This window comes from Strigops habroptila, chromosome 4 (assembly GCF_004027225.2).
Source record: "Strigops habroptila isolate Jane chromosome 4, bStrHab1.2.pri, whole genome shotgun sequence".
In the NCBI taxonomy this organism is placed as follows: domain Eukaryota; kingdom Metazoa; phylum Chordata; class Aves; order Psittaciformes; family Psittacidae; genus Strigops; species Strigops habroptila.
The window spans coordinates 5,303,296-5,322,848 of NC_046358.1; the positions used below are offsets into that span (position 1 = coordinate 5,303,296).

A 19,553-nucleotide genomic window follows, 5' to 3' on the forward strand; every position below is an offset into this window, starting at 1 on the left:
TTATCAATAGTTATTGTTAGTTTTATTTCTATTATCATGTTCTACTTCAATTATTAAACTGTTCTTATCTCAACCCATGGGTTGTACATTCTTCTGACTCTTCTCCCCAAGTAGCTACGTGGTACTTTAGTTGCCAGCTGGGTTTAAACCATGACAGTGATGTTTCTGAATATTCTCTGGTATGCAGGACTGGGAATGTGCAAGAGTCTTTTTTTATATGTGTATCTTAATTACATACATTGATATATGTGTAGAAATAATTTGGTTTTTTTTTATCTTGCTGTAAGCATGCTGCTTCTAGCTGCAACAGCATCTAAAACCTGTAAAAAGATATAAACCAGAAATTCATTCTTGATTTCCATAGTGCAAAGAAAATGAATGGCACACTGGATCACCCAGACCAACCTGATCTAGATGCTATCAAGATGTTTGTGGGTCAGGTCCCACGGAGCTGGTGTGAGAAGGATCTAAGAGAACTTTTTGAACAGTATGGTGCTGTCTATGAAATCAATGTCTTGAGGGACAGGAGCCAAAACCCTCCTCAAAGCAAAGGTGAGAATTTCTATGCTTCTCATGAGACTAGGAGTGTTAGCTGCTTTCATGTAGTTAGTCTTAGCTGTTTGCTTATTCAAAGTTTGTTTGCTTATTCAAACGTCCCTGTGAGGAGCTCCTGTGTGACCAGGTGTTCATGCTAGCCCAGGCTTTATAGTCTGAAGTGTATGTATCTGATTATATTTGGACTGCTGTCCAGTCATTAACTGAGCTGAGGAAAATCATAATTTAAGAGCTCAGAAGTGATGGGGATGCTTGAAGAGTATGGATTATAATTGCAAAGCAGAACTTAAAGTTAATATTGTGTTGCTCCAGAGCATCTTTGTGATGCTATAATATAGTCAAAGTGTTGCTGGAAGTGTCACAGTTTCAGATAAAATACAAAATTGAGGTCTTACTCAGTTGTATACCATCAAATACTTGTGTACATCAAATCCTAACTAAATGCTGTACCTGGATTTGCAGCTCAGTTAAGTGCAATGTCTTATTTCCTGTGAAACTAGGTAAGTTTTTGGTACTAGCAAATAATTGTTGAGTTTGATAATGAAAGTAGCCATCAATTCTTCGGCAGATGTATCTAAGCATTTGCTTTAATAGCATATTGGTGATGTTGGGCCAGTTATTTTATTACACTTAGAAATCTTCTTTGAACAGTCACTATCAGTAGTACCTACCTATTTCAATGTCTACCCTCTTCTACTTGTCATAAGTTTTGCATTGGAAGGATAGAAGTGGGACTTGCAATTTCCACACAGCATATCAAGATTCATAGTTCTTTCTTGGCTAGAATCTTGTTTTCATTGCAGGGTGCTGTTTTGTTACATTTTATACCCGTAAAGCTGCACTAGAAGCACAGAATGCTCTTCACAACATGAAGATCCTCCCAGGGGTAAGAGAAGAGCGATGCTTTCTTCACAACTCTTTGTTTTTCTGAGCTCTGGCACCACTGATGTACAAACATATGTTATCTTGCCCTCAAATAATGTTTTAAAAGAACTATTCAAAAGAGCAATGTCATGAGATTTATATGATAACAGATCTTAAGGGAATTTTGAAGCATATGGTAGTGAAGTGGGTGGGTATGGCTCCTATAATACTCTCCAAGGAGGAATGATGGCATATCATAAGGAAAGCTTTTCTTTCTTCTAGAAATCTATGTGTTGTTACATATGCATTTCTGTAGAGGCAATTTAGGCCTTCTTTCTCTTTTTTCCACAATTCATATGGGATGTATTTCATAGAGTATAAAGTGAATGTTATCTAGGATTAAATAATCTTTTTACATTTCAGATGCACCATCCTATCCAGATGAAACCAGCTGACAGTGAAAAGAGTAATGGTAAGCTTTAGTATAGCCTCAGTTCGGTGGCATCATTTGCTCTAATAGGGAAGCTTGAGGATTTTCCTTTTGTTAACAGCTTCTGATGAAGTCTTCTTGAATTGGAGACAAAAAAAAGAGAAGCTGTGTTTTCAATGCAGTAGGTAGTATAAGTGATGTCTAAAATTCCATGACTCAGAATCTCCCACTGCTGCTGCCTGCAGTAGAACCATGTTGTCAGTTAGGGAAACATCCAGTGAGTTCTTCTTTGTACTAAGGTGGTTTAAATACGTGTTGGGGATGTGGACAGTGGAATTGAGTGCACCCTCAGCAAGCTTATGGATGACACCAAGCTGAGTGCTGTGGCTGATATCCTAAAGGGGAGAAATGCCATCCAGAAGGACCCTGAAAGGCTAGAGATGTGAATCTTGTGAAGTTCAACAAGGCCAAGTGCAAGGTCCTGCACCTGGGTCAGGGCATTCCCAAACATGGATGCGTGCTTGGTGATGAGTGGATTGAGAGCAGCCCTGTGGACAAGGACTCGGGTTATTTGTGGCTGAAAAACTGAATATAAGCCAGCAGTGTTTGTTTGCAGCTGAGAAAGCCAGTCATATCCTGGTCTGCATCAAAAGAAGGGTTAATAGGTCAAGGGAGGTGATTCTCCTGCTCTACTCCCCTCTCATGAGACACCTCCTGGAGTACTGTGTGCAGCCCTGGGGCCCCCAACATAAGAAAGACATAGACCCACTCTAGCGGATCGATAGGAGGTCCGTGAAGATGATCAGAGGGCTGAAGCGTTTTTCCTATGAAGACAGGCTGAAAGTGTTGATGTTGTTCAGCCTGGAGAAGAGAAAGCATAGGGGACACCTTATAGCAGCCTTCCCATACCTAAAGGGGGCCTTACAGGAAAGATGGGAGGTATTCTTTATTGGGGAGAATAGTGATAGGAAGAGAAAGAACAGTATTAAACTGAAAGAGTGTAGATTTAGATTAGATATTAGGAAAAAGTTCTTCCCTGTGAGGGTGGTGAATATTTCTGCACATTGGCCATTTCAGATGGATTAAGACATTTAGCATCTACCACTGGGTAAATGATCATTTTTCCATGCAGTTCCATGATGAGTTTATATATGTACATGCTCAGATGATTGTGTATTTATATAAATTGCTGCAAGATAAGCAAAGAAAGTGTTTAACATCTTGTAGTTTCAGCCTATTTGAATTTATTTTCTTCATTTGCCATAGTTAGTATAAGATTAGCATTGCATCATGGAGAAGATAATCCTGGTTCCAGAAAACTTACATCTTAAGATAATTGAAAACAGAAGATGGGATATATGGGTAACATCTAGTAGGAGTAATTCCATCTGCAGGTTCCTCCATGTGTGTACAGAATATGTTTCTGTCTAAATACATCTAGAATGGAGTAATTCTTTTCAACTGTTGTTGGGAGGAGAACAGAATAGGTTCATTAAATTAAAACTGATCTTGCATCTCTCTCTCACACACAGACACACACACACAGACAAATATCCTGGGAAAATAATGGAAAGAGGAAAAAAGTATTTAATGGAATTTTAGGGTGACAGTTCTGAGGCTATTATGAAATTATATGAGTTTTAGTAAAAGGTGTAGGTGAACATATAAATTAGAAAGCATCAGTTAAAGTATTTTAATTTGCCATTATTAAAAGGGATTCTGGTTCTCTTGAACTAAAATGGATGGCAGAAAGTATTTGAAAGCAGCTTTTTGCTCTGAGAGCTTGAAAGTGAACTGAGTGCAACGTTAAGAATTAATAATCAGTTAAAGTCATAGAGATGGAATAGTTTGGAATTTTCCTCTTAAACACCATAGAATGCTCAGCAAATAAGTTGATTTCCCCTCACCATGGCACTTAATAGGAGGAGGCTTTCTTGAAGCTTCAAATTGTGCTACATTTTTCATGATACTGTATTTTATATTGTGTTGAATCTTGTATTTTCAGACTGGTTTATATTTCCAAATGATATTCTACATTATTTGCTTCGTCCTTTAAAAGCAAGTATTTCAGAGGTGATTAGCATCCTTAAATAAGTAAAGCGAGACACAAAGTTCTGCTCTGGATTTGAATTTACCCCACTCCCTTAAGTGACCTTAAACTGACATTCATAACCACTAACTGAAAAACTAAGATAAATGTCTTTCTGGACCATTTATTTTAAATTGGTCTGCACAGTGAAAGGCGCTATTCAATTCTAATGTATCTGGTAACACCAGCACTTAGAGGCAAGGTACAGTAGCACACAGTCTATTGTTCTGATTTGAGGTGTTATTTTCATGCTCATGGTACAGAACAGAATGGATAAATCTGAAATAGAACTGAAACTGTTCTGGTTTAGCAACAGATGTTGCTTCCACTGTTGAGACAGGAGCATGAGGGAATAGGCAGATCTAAATTTAAGTGATTGGCATGATAAAGAGGCTAGAAATAAGATTTCTGCAGCTCTGTATCAGTTTATGTACAGTTAGGTATGTTGGTAATCTAACGATAGGAGAGACAGAAGCGAGAGGATGAAAATAGTCCAATAAAACATGTACAAGTCTTCTCTTACTGACCGGGAACTGAACTTAGGAGATAGAGGGAAGTGCTGAATCTGATATATTCTTTCCTTATGTTCTTGCAGTTCACAGGCTTGCAAGGGAGAAACAGTCAGCAAAATCTAAACATAAACCATCATAAAATGGGCATCCTTGAGGTTCAGTGAGCTATCTTATATGCATCCTCTTAAATTGAAGCGATACTATTATTGGGAATCTGGTTTTGACAAGTCATTACCCTTAGTACAAGGGAAATAACTGCAGCTGGTGGAGAAGTCTTGACAAAGTAAGATCTAGTAAGCACATACTTGCTGGTAATACTCTTTATCTTTTGCTTTCTTAGCAGTAGAAGATAGAAAGTTGTTTATTGGAATGATATCCAAGAAGTGCAATGAAAATGATATCCGAGTGATGTTCTCCCCCTTTGGACAGATTGAAGAATGCAGGATATTACGTGGCCCAGATGGCCTGAGCCGAGGTAAGCAGGAAGCTTTTCAGACAGTTCAAGGCTCTCCACTGGATGCTGCTTTTTGCAACTCAAGGTGGCATTTTTTTCCTACCCACCACCATTTTCGTGTCTGTATTCATCCAGTAGTTGTGGGTGTAAATGAATGACTTGGTTTTTTTTTTTGTTCTTTCCCCAGGTTGTGCATTTGTGACTTTTACAACAAGAGCCATGGCGCAAACAGCAATCAAAGCAATGCACCAAGCACAAACCATGGAGGTAAAATAAGTTAGTGGGTGGCAAGAGATGATGTAATTTATCAGGCAGTCACTATGGAGTTTGGAGGACTAAAGGGCAGAGAGAAGGATAAGTGCAGTGTGTGTTTCTTCACAAATGCTACTCCCGGACCTTTGTGTGTGTTCTGCTTCTATATTTAGAGCTTGAGATAGAAACTTCGTCTGCAGAGAAAATACACCAAAATAGAAAATAGAATTAAAAGCAAATGAGATTTTGAACCCTTAATGAAATGTGCTGTTTGAATATATATATGTGTATGAATGCATGTAGAGGGAGGGAAGAAGAATACTTCCAATGACTGGGTCTTAATGCAGTATTTTTGTGACTGCTGGGGATAGCAAGTATGTAATTGTTTGAATTGCTGTTTGCAGGGTTGCTCTTCTCCCATTGTGGTAAAATTTGCAGACACACAAAAGGACAAAGAGCAGAAACGAATTGCTCAGCAACTCCAGCAACAAATGCAACAGATCAGTGCTGCCTCAATATGGGGAAACCTGGCTGGTCTCAACACACTTGGACCCCAATACTTAGCAGTGAGTTTCTGATTTGGGTTCTTTTAATCTCTTCAGGGATTGCAGTGTCTGACTGTCTTGTAGTGTTTAATGGATTAATTTTTTAGAAGGCTCCTGATAGGTTTATGAGCAGGCTTCTTAATCCCCACTTAGTGGATGAAGAGGCTGAAATTCAGTTATATGCTAACAGCTAGTCAGGATATATTTAAGTGAGGATTTTGACCCCATCCACTGTAGCCCTAATTATTGAAACTTCTTTCTTTGTTTTCCTGTCTTCTGTAGAATGACTATGTGCTGGGAACATTTTCTTAATATGTTATGGCCTCAATGTAATATGAATGCCCTTTTCATGTTTATCTGATATACATAGTTCTTGTATTCCTATTCCACCTCTTTTTCAGCCTTTATTTCTCTCATCCACTTCCAGTGAAACCTAGTAGTTGGTGTTGTCCAAATAGAAAAGGTGATCAGGTTGGAAGTGCCAATCAGACAGTGCACAGTAAAATGAAGAAAAGCTACTGTCTTTAGTAAAACTGACAGAAAATAGTCTGTTGTTTGTCACTGATTTGAGTCGATTTTGCTGGGTCACTAAAGTGTGAACTTGCCAACAACTGATGTGCTCTGACTAGAGTGGCTATGGGAACTGTGTTCATGCAATATAAGGTCTAGGGAACAGAAAAGGAAAATTTCATGGCATTCTTGGTGTGGTGTGCTCTGGAAGTGGGGGCATTCTCTCTTTTACTACTGCTTTAGGTTTGGTAGATGGGAATTTTTTATAACACCACCTAGTTAGTTGAGAAGAGAATAGGAAATCCCTCTAGCTTCTGAGCTGAGGCTTGAGATTTCTGTCATGGCTGCTGTCTTTAAGGAAAGCAGAGTGGGTTCTCTCTCATGGTGTCTCTTTGGTTTTGGTATGGCATATGCCATTTGTTCTGTGCTGGCAGTGTCAGCTCTAAAGTCTGGCTTGAAGTATGTAGCCTTAGGGGTATCAGTCCTGCCTGAGGTGCTTTGAGTAGGAGTTCTCTCACTACTGATTCCACTGTTTTTTGTCTTGGTGTGTTAGCTATAAACTTCCCTCAACGCTGATAATGTTGAGTGAGGAAAGCATTGTGCTGTTGCTTTGGCTGCAATATGCATGGGCAGTGTGGATTTTCACTACGGTGGTGCTGTGGCTGTAGTGTGTAAGGGGAATTCTCTTTACGCTTTGCTCCGGTGTGGTGCATGGGCAGTGGGAATTCCCTCTGTGACGGCGCTCTGGCTGTGGTGTGGTGCAGTTTCTCCCAGAAGCGGAGCCAGCCCTCACTCTCACTCTTGTTTTGTTTTTTGGTGTAATGTCTAGCTTTATTTGCAGCTCCTTCAGCAGACAGCAGCTGCGTCATCTGGGAACCTGAACACACTGAGCAGCCTCCACCCAATGGGAGGTGAGTTTTTTCCACCAGAAGCAAATTCAGTGCCCAAGAAAAGAGAAGGGTAGAGAAAGTAGCCAAAAGTCTGTAGACATGTTAACCTCATTTGAAATAAGTAGTCCTGAGTTCACCCACTCCTTTGGAGTGACAGGAATCCTCTGTTACAAGTGTGGATCTTCCTCCTTAGTCTTAGTTAACCATTGTCCCCAAGGTAAGTATATGCTGGTAATCTCCCCTACCTCTGGCTTTAAAATTATCTTCCCTTATGGGTGCAAAAAGATGGCTCTCTTTTATTTCATCCATGCCTATGTGAAGCATTGTGTTTTGAAGTAAGCAGTAATGCATGTGTTCCTGTGATAATGGATACTTAGATTGCCCATTTTAAGTTCTTTATTCTTAAATACTTCAAATTTGGAGATGCACCATGAACTAGTCCTTCATTTAGGTTCTTTAATTCCTTCATTTGGATCATGATTGGCTATGCTATTGCTGTTAGGGAAATACCAGCTTCATATGTATGAGCTAAATTCCTTGCTGTGAACTGCTAGTCAGAATATTCACTAAGTATAGCTGTAAGTATAAGTGCAGCCACTAAGTACTAGGCTGCAAATTGATTGTCACTTCTGTCTTCACAGGGTGGGTAATAAAAATCCATGTGTTAGTAACTCCATTCACCACATGCTCTAAATTCTTCTGATGGCAAAAAACCCTATAGTTTTGGTTTTAATACTCAAAACTTTAAGGTTTTAAAATTGCCTTCTGGAGTTGTACAGTAGTTCACAATACTACATGTCCTGTCTGTGCAGAGGTTAATCTAAAAGTCGTAAGGAAGCGTCTTTGTACGTCTGACTTGTTACTGATGGGTGTACCAACACAGGTAGAAGCTTTTGGAAAGTGTTATGTTTTAGATTGTAAGAACTTGATTTATACTTGAGCAGCCATTCTAGTGGAAGATGTCCGTGCCCATGGCAGGGGGGTTGGAACTAGATGATCTTGTAAGTCCCTTCCAGCCCAAGCTTGATACTTGAGGTTGATTCTAACCTTAGCCTATTATGCTTACTTTTTTCATATTAGAACTCTTCAGCTGATCTCCTTTCTTGAAATTCACAGAAAGAAAAATAAAGTAGGTAATTAGATCCCAAACTACATGAAACTTTGTAGACAAAATTTAATCTTGATACTGTTTGAAAGCAGATGGGAAAACAATGTGATGACGAGAGGGCAGGTGCAGAGTGAACATGCCAAACTGCTTCTAAAAGGAAGCAAGCTGCTTTGTTCTTCACTAGCTTTAAGACTTGCACTTTTAACCCTCTGTAGCAGAATAAAAACAAAAAGTACAACTTCTTGATTTTAATTTAATCCTTTTGTTTTACAATGGCACCTTGAGAATCTAAATAAAGGCAGAATCCTGTTTCAGGCACTAAACGTGGTTAAGGAAACAGACCTTGTCACAAAGAGAAAACAATTGAAAAAGATTTAAAAAAATGAACTATGCTAATAGTAGAACGGGGTTTTGGAAAATAAGTAGTTTATACTTCATTGCCATTTGCAATTTTTTGTCTGCACATGCTTAAATTGCAAAACTGAGATTTTAATTGTTAGAGATGTGTGCTTTGTCACCAAGTACTTACAATGCATCCAAAGAAGAGGTGCCACGTCTGCCAAGGACATTTTGATGTTGTAAATGAATGGAGAATAATTTAATTATGGTTTTAATTTTGTAGGGAAGAATTACGAGGGATTGTCTGAAGTCATATGAAAAGAGGAGGGATTGTTAGAATAAGTAAAGGTAGAAAAAAAAAGGGAAATAAGGGAAAAGGGTTGAGAGGCAGAATTGGAAGAATGGAGCTAGCCTACCAAAGGATGGCTAAAATACAGAATTCAGAAGGTCAATATTGGTGATAATCTCATGGCAGAAGAGGGTAAAACTACAGCGTCAGTACTGACTGACTGGTTTCATTCAAAAAGTAATACTCAAAATCAAGGTGAGTCACATTTGTAAATTGACCACTAAAAGTTCATCACCACAGAGGTACCTTCCTCCCCCTGCAGTATTTCTGGCTGCTTACCCACAACATGCCTGATGTTTCCCACTTTCCTTACCACTTTTGACCAGCTGGCAAGCCTACACGTACATGGGCTGATCTTGTGGTCAGCAGTTGCCACTTAACACTCCCTCACAACTGACTGTTGCTTCTTGGCTGCCCAGGGGACCAAACAAAACATGCTGATGCTCAGTTGATTGTAGGTTAAAGGTGTGACTTTGTGGCCACTGTGGTGTGTAAGCCTTCTTTTTGCTGTTCCCATACAAAGAGTGTGGAGCAACATGAGAAAAGAGGAGGCTATTGGCCTCATGTCTAGGCAAGTTTTCTAGCTTGCAGATGAGCTATCAGATCCTGGCTTAACTCTCAGTTAAAGCTGCTATGCTTTTGTCTACATCTTGGGTTAGTGACTACCTGGTCTTGTACTGGAAATCATCTATCTGGGCAATGAAAGACTTCTTTTTTAGTTATAACAAGGAATCTCAATGTGGAAAAGATCAGTAACTAGTATTAAGCCTCTTGTTTTTAAGCTTCTTCCCATCACTCCCTTGTCATGTGCTAAGACTGCTGAATCTGTTAAGCTTGGATGATGGTGACCATTATAGGAGATACTCTGTGTATTCTTCAATGTGTTGCAGGACTGAATGCGATGCAGTTACAGAACCTGGCTGCATTAGCAGCTGCAGCCACTGCAGCTCAGAATACACCGAGTGGTACCGCTGCACTCACTTCCTCCAGCAGTCCCCTGAGTGTGCTCACCAGTTCAGGTAAGACGCTGCCTATGTACATGGGTTGCCTTAGGAATTGTCTCAGGATAGATGTCACCTGTTTCGTCTACCCCTTTTTGTCACTTTCATGTTGATTTTTTTAATAGATAAGCAGTTTTACTTAGTAGATTCACTCGTCCTTTTTTAGGATAGATATTTTTGCCACCAGCAAAGGCTTTTTTTACCTGCTGTGTTCCTTCCTCCAAATGGTCAGATTAATTTAGAGTAAAAAGAGTTTTTGAGGTCATGATGAAGCAGAAAGGTAGGTGACCTCTTTAGAGTCATGTCATTACAGTCTCATCACATATTCCATTTATTTGTGATTTTAGGCAGATATACCCTGTTCTTCTGGACATAGAGATAGAAGATGCCTTAAGCATGAAGTAATGCATTCTGTGCACTAGAACAGTACAGTTTGTTTTCTTCTGGCATTAATGAAGACAAGGATACTAGAACTACCTCACAGAAGTAGAATAAACAGACCCCTAGTACATTGACTGGAAAGCAGTTATGTAGAACTGAGTGTATGAGTTGCAAATAAAAATCAGTATCTTCCTCTTTTGTTTTGGGGTTTTTTGTGGTGGTTTTTGTTTGGTTTGGGTGGGGGAGGGTTGTTCTTTGGGGGTTTTTTTGGTTGGTTGGTTGGTTTGGGTTTTTTTGGTTTGTTGCTTGTTTGTTTTACTTTAGGTTATGTACATTAGCCAGAGAGGCTAGAATGTCCAAGTAGTGTTCTTTTGCTGCCTTATTGTTAAATGTGATAATTAAATACAACAAACAAGAAAACAACATAAATTGTGCTTACATCAGACATGCTCAGTTTTTACCACAAATGAGGATCAGTATCCTACTCAGTTATTTCTGTCCTACTTTCAGTCATTTCTATATGCTGACATGGGAAGGGAGACCCTGGATTTTCAGGGTGTCAGTTTTCCAGCAGCTGTGGTATGGTATGTGGGTTTGGGGTGGGTTTTGTTTTTCATAAAAAGCCAAATTGCTTATCCAGTTTTGAAATCCAGACTACAGAGTTGACATCCTCACCTGTGATTGTGAGAGACCAAATGGGGGTTTTAAATTTCCAGAGGTAGCTTTCTATATTGTGAGAAGGACCAAAGGACTGGACTAAGAGATTATAAAGAGATTACAAGGAAAAGCTGTTTAGAAAATCTTATGTCACATGATGAAGAGTTAAACTGCGGGTGCTTTGCACAGTTTTCTACTTAGAGAAATCCCCAAGAATGTCAAAGGGGGTTCTGCTACTGGACAGGGGGTTTTTACATTAAACTTTGTGGTCTGCAATTCTTAAAGATTAAAATGTCAGAATTTATCTTGACTCCCAGCTATGTTGCCCTATCTATAATTAAAACAACAACAATGAAGAGTTGAGGTTACAGAAAAGCTGCATTTATAACCCACTAATGCTTCTTCATCATAGAGAAAGCATAGACGTGAATATATCTGAGATTTTTTCCCATCTTTCCTAATGTAGCAGCAAAGCTGGAATTGTCAGGTTAAAATTTGCTATGACTGGTGTTTAGAACTAAGGTTTCCTTTTTGGCACTTTAATCTACTGACTGGAGCACGTTTGTTCTCTGATTTGTTGAGGTGGGGTAAGGAACTGGCAGGTTGTGAAGTTCAAATGCCAGACATGCTAGAAAAGGCAGAGACAGCCTCTTCTCAGAAGTGTACAGTGAAAGGACAAGGGCAATGGACACAAGTTGCAACAGAGAAAATTCTGACTGGATACAAAAGAAAAATTAAATGAATGGTGAGAGTGATAAAGCTTAGAAACCAGATGCCAGAGGGGCTGTGGAATCTCCATCATTTCAGTGGTTCAGGTTGGAAAGAACCCTGAACAGACTGACCTAACTCAGAGGTTAGACCAGCTCTGAGCAGACCATTACACTAGATGATCCATAAAGGTCCCTTTCAACAGAAGTTATGCTACTATTCTGTGATTCTTTGGGATTGGTTTTTCCTCCATGAATTTTAGCTGTTCCACAGCACTCTGTAGGTTCCTTTTTTCCTGATGAGAGACATATCTCAGGACTCTGTTCCACTTTTGATCATGCTGGTGGAGGGGCTGAGGTAGTAGGGAGCAGTCCATTTTTAAGTACCTTCTGTGCTGAATCCAACTATGATTGCCAGTCATATCAATAGAAGTTTGAGTGCCAGTAATTAAGTAATCAGGATGGGTCATTTGAATTAATATCCTATACAGATGTATCAGTCAGTTCACTTTTCAGGGGGGACAGGAAATCTCAATGTGTACAGACAGCATTCAATCTCCTGGTACTTCCTGTAATTATAAGCTTTTTAACTCTTTAGTCTGAACTGTTATCTCTTATAAAAGCAAACTCAAAATTCTCTTGATTAATATTTATATGTGCATTTACACATTCAGGGCATTCCTCCTGAACCATACCTAGACCTTAAAAAACTCAGTATATAGCTGTTCAGTACCACGTGTTAGTAAATGCCTTCCTTGTATGTGGGATGTATGGCAACATCTACTGTGATAACTTTTTAAACCTAACTGCAGATGAGATGACTACCACCTTGACTTCTATCCAAATGTTCACCTGATGCTCACTTGGTCATCTCTCCCACATTGTCCTCAAATTGCATAATTGGTGGAAAATCCAGACAATCATCATACATAGTTATATTTTTTATTTTTTTTCATCTGCATTGATCTCTTTTGTGTTTGGGGAACTTAGAAGTCCACACAGTGCAGAGTCTGTGCGGTCTATGGATAGGTTACATGGCAAAATGGTTGAACTCAGAGGTGTTAAGTATCATTGTTCTGCTGTCTTCCTACTCATTTGAAGTGATTTTGTTTGCAAACAGCAGTATTGTGTATTTTGATGGAGCAAAACCTTCAGCCTTGCAATAAAGCACCTACTCTTTGAAACTGAACAGACTGCTGCTGCATGCACCTCTAGGTAATCCAAGTTACAGAGACTGTGGCCTTAGATAAACTCATTTAAACTGATAGCTTGTGAAGGGAGATTCAGGAAAGTATTATAAGAAGTATCTTGGGATTAGAGTGTCTTTTCCATCATCTTTTTGAGTCTGATATCAATAAGAATTGTCTGCTCCAGAGCAAAACAGAATGGCTGCATAAGCCAATGTACGTTTCTACTTCTCCTCCTCTCAAAGAGAACCATCAAAGGTCCAACAAAGACTAGGTGAATTTGCTGGCCTTAGTGTGTCTCCAGCAAAGTTGTTCAGAGACATCACATTTTTTCTGCTTTTACTGGAACTAATTCTGGTACAGTTCAGTCAGATTCATTGCCTGAATTTTAGTGCTCTTTTGCTCATTGCTTGGATGCTAGATGACCGAATTAGAACAGACTTACTGTTCCCTCAGTTTACCCTACCTTACTACAAGTCGGTCATTGATCTTCTTGTCCAAGTTTCATTATCTTTCCTAGATATTCTTTACTACATATTCAGATTTTCTGAAAACCTTTTCAAGACTTTTCAGCTAGTTCTTGTAGAGTTAAGCTGTTTGACTAGCTAGAACTCAGTAGATGGATCTAAGAAAACATAACCTCAGTAGGAACCAAAAACTGCACAGAAAAAATGTTAAGAATTGGGTATGGAGTAAAGCACATGTATAAAGCTATATTGGTTTTCCATCTCCATTATTTGTGCTGTTTTCTGGTCTAAAATGATACACAAAAACCCAGAAGAACAGAAAGGGTGACTAGAACTGTGAAACTCCTTCCCTGTTAGGAACAACAAGGGAGCCTGAAAAATGGAAGACTGACCTAGGAGGAGGATACGATTGAAGCTTACAGATACATCAGTGTTGTGATGAAGACGAATAGGGAAAGACCAGTCGTTAGCTATTTCAAGACAAGAATTACAGGATATCAGGTGAAGTTGTCAGCTGACAGTTCAAAAATAAAAAGAGCTATTTCTTTGCATAGTGCATGATTAAATTGCAGAACTTGTGCCTTAGAACATAGTAGAGTCAAACAAGTTGGTGTTTGTGGAGTAATGGAGGAAATTAGAAACCACTCCCCTGCTCCCCCCAGTCCTCAAAGTTATTTTACAATATTAAGGAAATTATAGGGTAAAATGCAGCTCCTACTCCTGGGATGGAAAGCAGTTAACATGCAGAGAATCTACCCTGAAATAGTTCCACGGGCAACCCTACAACCTTAGCATATGCGAAGATAAACTAGACAGAGTGGAGAAGAGTGAAGACACTACCCCCAGGCTCTGTTTTACTCCCTGCAGGTGTGGGAACATGGAGATGCCATGTACTGATAAACCACCTAGCAGCTGACAAACAATGATTGTACAGTGAGAGAATTTCACACCAAAATATGTATGACTAGAGCCACTCAAGTTCCATATACATATGCTCAAGCTCCCTAAATGTTTAGTTAATGCTCCATAATCATATACTTAAGCTCTATATTCATATATATTTAAAATTCCGTAGGTATTTAGTTAAGAAATTGAGACTTACGTTACTGTGAAAGAGCCTGAACAGATACAAGGGCCTCTTTAAAGGCTCAGGAGACCTGAGAAACAACAGCGGTTCATGATGAGAACTGATAGATGGAGAGGCTGTGGTCTTGTTGGCAGGCTGAGAAAAACAAGACTAACAAACCTCTCATCAAGAAAGACTGTCCTTGAAGTCTGCTGCATCCTGACAACACCTGGACAATCATCAAAATACTGTTTTTCACAAGTGAGAAAAACAGTATTAGTTGTCCTTTTGGTGAAGTATCATCATTATAATCTTATTTTAATACTAAAAATCTCATTCACAAGTCAAAAGACCCCTGCCCAGGTTGGGAGACCCTCCCCATAGCATGCATTATTGGGCATTTAGTTATGTACTCCTTATGCAAATTAGCTGAGTTAGTAATATGAATTAAATCATACAAATATGTGAAATTAAGGGGAAGGGGGAGAGGAAGTTATGACTCCATTGTAACTGCTCACATCAGTTGATGGCCTGAACCTGTCTTCTCCCCCCCATAGGGATGCCTATTGGGTAAGAGCTATGCTCTATGCACATTTCATGATTGATTTTTAGCTGGCTTTATGAATTATTTTCATGCTGCTTCTTGCAGTTAGTATATTATATTGTCACCAACAATATAACTCTCAGTTAAGATCTATTTTGTGTGAGTTTCCAGAGACTTAAATTAGCTTAAAAACTTCCTTAAAAATGTTTTACCTTGATGGGTGAATCTGCTATTATGTACCCTGAATAGGATGGTCGAATCTGATGTAGTGTGCTGTCTGTAGAGGGCTCTGACAGGCTAATTGGGCTCAAGGGTCTCTGGGGTGGTAACAAACCTGTCAAACTTACAGGTGAGGGGGTGAAATCTTCCCCCTTATGGGGGGGATAAACCCCTTACTGAGGTTAAGACCCCCTTAATGTGACAGTGTTCAAAATGCACTGAAATTAATAAATGAAAATTGTAACTTTATTACAGAGACATTGCCCTTGGCTGAAAAAATCCTAGATTCACAAGTTGCTGCGTTGGTATACAGACTATGCCTAGGGTATACTCCTGTATAATTGTCCTGTGTTTCTGCTCTACTGTTATTTATCTGCCATTAGTCATCGTCAGAAATGGGTGCTGACTCAGTACAGCAATTCCTAGATACATATGATAAAATAAACCAAATGGTGTTAAATTCTCTTGGCATTTTCAGTACTAAAGCATATCTTGTTTTGCTTAAAAAGACTTCTGATAAAGTCAGCTAAGCTAAAATAACTGTGTTCAGCTTTTTGTAGTGGTTTAAATGAATTTCTCTAAAACCACAACCTTTCTAAAGTAGGAAAGGCATCTGTTCTCTCTCACCTTGCTCTTTAGCCTTGACTTCATTCTTCTTTTCCCATACTACTACTGTTTTATTGTAGGGTTGTCTTTTTAAAAGGTGTTCTCATGTGTCAAATGTAGCATATCAGTCTTGCAGAAAAAAGTGATATTCTAAAATCAAGGCATATCTGAACACAGGCTTTTATTCTGTCAGCTGTGCAGGGGTTTTTCTACCAGCTTGAGGGTTATCCTGTAACTTGTTCTCTGTATTTGTCCAATATCTAATATGCTACTGATAGTAAGATGGGAAGTGTCTCCTTTTCTTCAGAGTAAGCATCTTAAAGTATAATTTGGAACACAGTCTTGTAATTTCTGACTTGATTGGAGAGTTTGTCTACAACTTTACCTACAGGAGGTTTGTCATTAACTCTGTCAGTACAAACTCTAATCAGTGGTATGAAGTGCAGCTCACTGGGTTCTCATGCAGCTTTTGTTAGGTACAACTCCTTTTGTTAGGTACAGCTCTTGCTGGGGCTTGTTAGGCAAGTTTGCTGTATTCCATTTAAATAGTTACTACTGTATTCCAGTCCAGCAGAGACTTTGTGCCACATACATGAAGTGGGGAATACATAGTGTGTGAATCTGCTTGAAAGGTGCAGACCATTCTTTTAGACGTTTTAATGGCTGTATGCAGCATAACTGAGAGTCAGAAAAACACAAAGGAAACTGAAAATGCCTGAATTTCACTTCTGTGGCTACCCACTTGGTCAGACAGATAAATTCCTCTTGAAACAACACTACATGATGCCTTTACAGTACTAGTCATCCATATCTTCTAATATGTAGAAGTCATAGATATTTTCCAGTGCATCTTGTGCAGTAAATTTAAACTGCATCAATAGCTATATGCATAGCTTTTCTTATTTACCTTCTTCATATTCCGAAGTAGTCCACAAACCTGTTAGGAAAACCACTGCTATATAATCATAAAATAAGAAAAAAAAGAGTAATTTTTTTTTATCATGTCCATAATCTTTGTAGATTAATGTGAAATTCTGTTTCTTTTGATATACCAGCTTAGAAAACTTTTTTCTTGTGGCTTTTATGTCTGTTTCTGTAGAACTTACTCTACCTGTTGTAGAATTTGGCAGGCTGTGTAAGCTGTTAGTCTGCTAAGTACTATACCTGTAGACATCTCTTACTGAGTAAACATGGTTGAAGATGTTAGTGGCACAGTCAACAGAGGATAGACTGTGTATTTTGGATGTACGTTTCAAGACTTCTCATGGTTCTAGCTCCAGCTGTTGCAGCGAGATTTTTAATGGAAAATTATTTCATGTGTCAAAATAATCTGGGCATCTGCTGTTCCTGCTCTGGCAGTATGGGAAAACCATATGTTCAGTTTGACTGGAGCTTTCTTTAATGTCTATAGCATGCCTATTTCAGGTCTTTTTCAGCTTGTGAGATGTTTCACGGATAGATACTAATATGCAGCAAGTGATTCTTACTCACTATAGTCAGCAGGAAACAGGCACTGCTGCTAGTCACCTTAGGTTGAAGTAAAAAGCTGTACGTTGTGTGAATCTTGGGTGCCTTACACTTTATTTTTTATTATTTACTATTATTTTTTTATTATCTACAAAGAGTAGAAGTTACGATGAATTAGGAACTATTTGAAAATGTAGGAAGGGATTAGAAGATATAAGCAGTATGATCAGTCAAGTTGTGTGGGTCTGGGAATAATAATAATAATTATAATAATATTATTATTATTAATTATCATCATCATTATTATTTTGACGTAAAGTATACTGCATTGCCTTGATCTGTTCCTTACCAGCCTTTTCTTCAGAAAAAACCTTAATGAAGAAGTTGTATTATCAGGACCAAAACAATATTGCTTGAAGTCTAATTATCTTATTTTAATAGCAGGTTCCTCACCTAGCTCCAGTAGCAGCTCCTCTGTTAATCCAATGGCTTCTCTTGGAGCATTGCAGACACTGGCAGGGGCCACAGCAGGCCTCAACGTTAGCTCTTTAGCAGGTAAGATGTGTGTTGTGGTGGGTTGGGGCAAGAGCTGGTCATCATTCCTCAGGCTGTGCTAGTTCTCTGGGGGTTTTCCTGCTCCCTCATTTTTGTAATAGCGCAGAGGATTTGAAAGGTAATTGATCTGGCTCAGTGGAAGTACTCAGTCATCTTTATTTTCTCTTATACAGGAATGGCAGCCTTAAATGGAGGACTCGGCAGTGGTGGTCTCTCAAATGGGACAGGTAGCACAATGGAAGCTCTCACGCAGGCTTATTCTGGAATCCAGCAATATGCTGCTGCTGCATTGCCCACCCTCTATAACCAGAGTCTCTTAACCCAGCAGAGTATTGGTGCAGCAGGAAGTCAAAAAGAAGGTAGGCAAAAAGGTGTAGGAACAACTCGAGAGGGGTTTGCTCAGCCCTTGCAGCTACCTTATCTGCAGAGCTTTTATTTGGCAGCATTTTTTAGAGTTCTAGAGTTACTGAACATAAAGAAGGAAGACCTGTGAGGTCTCTATTAGGGGCTATCCAAAGTAATTTTCATATAGTAGTTTTCTCCCAGAATTTGTCTACTCTTAAATGCTTAGGAATTGTATTCCTCTGCTTTCCTGGAGTACAGAAGAGTGAATCTGCAGCCTGATGCATCCCACTGTCAAAGAATCAGTTATGTTTTTGTGAACTTCATTCTCTTGGTCCTTCACTTCTTCCCACAGCTACTTAATGCCAATCTCTTCAGATTCAGAATCAATTTAACATGTAGTATAAAGTAATGAAGAATGTAGGAGTACATTTTCAGCAGAATGTAGGATGTTTAGAAAAGAACTTGTCAGATTACAAGTACTGCAATTACTTGTATTTCATATTGAGATTTACTTAGTTCCTTTGAGCTGCAAGCTTTGCATAGCCATTTTAGTTGGCATCTGGGGCTCAAACTTAGTCTTCAGCTTTCATTGCAACAAAGATCTGTGAAGCAGTTTTGACACAATGTGGAAATTACACATGAAAACGGTGAGAAAGAGCTGGAATTATTTGCATGGTCAGTCTCAGCAAAGGGTCATGCTGACTTATTCTGGAGTCAAGTACTCCACAGAAGTGCAGACAGCAGTTTCATTGTTTTACCTAGAAAATTTGGCTCGAATGGCTCTTTTACCCTTTTTGGTGAAGTGGGCCTATGTTATCCATGCTGTTTCTGAACTTCTATTCCTATTTGTTGTTTGAAGGTCCAGAGGGAGCCAATCTGTTTATCTACCATCTCCCCCAGGAGTTTGGGGATCAGGATCTGCTGCAGATGTTCATGCCATTTGGAAATGTCGTCTCTGCCAAGGTCTTCATTGACAAGCAGACCAATCTAAGCAAGTGTTTTGGTATGTTGGGTCTAATCATTACCTGTAGAAAGGTGGCTTCTTTCTAGTAATCTCTTTTCCAATATATTGTTTAGTCTAGCTTTTAAGTCAAGTAGTGACTTTTTCTCTGTATTTGTAAGAAATAATCCAAACTCTTCCAGCAATGAAACTGTATTTTCTCCCCAGTTACTGATTCCAGCCATTCACTGGAGTTATTTAAAATGGGTTCCTTCAAAACCCTGGAGAAGTTTATTTTGAGGATACTCTTTCCCTGGAAGTATATATAACTTTTCATCTGAGAGAAATCTAAATATAATGGTACAAGTGCCATGCTGCCTTGACAGCCACTTCACTCCAAACAAATCTGCTCCCATAATGCCAAGAGAGTGATTTCAGTCTTATATCTTTAATGAGCTTTCATGTATAGATTAATATTTTCCAAGCTTGGTGTTCTCTCTGGTATGAGTTCTTA

The 19,553-nt window shown here is 39.0% G+C and overlaps 1 protein-coding gene across 14 annotated transcripts in view; it reads left to right on the top strand.

The window, feature by feature from the left end:
• CELF1 (CUGBP Elav-like family member 1) overlaps window positions 1–19,553 on the top strand; it is a 63,402-nt gene that overhangs the window by 34,752 nt on the left and 9,097 nt on the right. For 7 of the 14 annotated variants that reach the window (XM_030484768.1, XM_030484769.1, XM_030484765.1 and 4 more), the window contains 11 exons: window positions 365–552; window positions 1,359–1,441; window positions 1,843–1,891; window positions 4,791–4,925; window positions 5,092–5,171; window positions 5,561–5,722; window positions 7,041–7,122; window positions 9,788–9,916; window positions 17,641–17,754; window positions 17,928–18,113; window positions 18,959–19,102. In XM_030484768.1, coding sequence (XP_030340628.1) covers window positions 375–552; window positions 1,359–1,441; window positions 1,843–1,891; window positions 4,791–4,925; window positions 5,092–5,171; window positions 5,561–5,722; window positions 7,041–7,122; window positions 9,788–9,916; window positions 17,641–17,754; window positions 17,928–18,113; window positions 18,959–19,102 — 1,342 coding nt within the window. In that variant the 5' untranslated portion in view covers window positions 365–374. The remainder of the gene's footprint in view (window positions 1–364; window positions 553–1,358; window positions 1,442–1,842; window positions 1,892–4,790; window positions 4,926–5,091; window positions 5,172–5,560; window positions 5,723–7,040; window positions 7,123–9,787; window positions 9,917–17,640; window positions 17,755–17,927; window positions 18,114–18,958; window positions 19,103–19,553) is intronic. The other 7 variants (XM_030484761.1, XM_030484762.1, XM_032919894.1 and 4 more) reach the window with 7 other exon arrangements.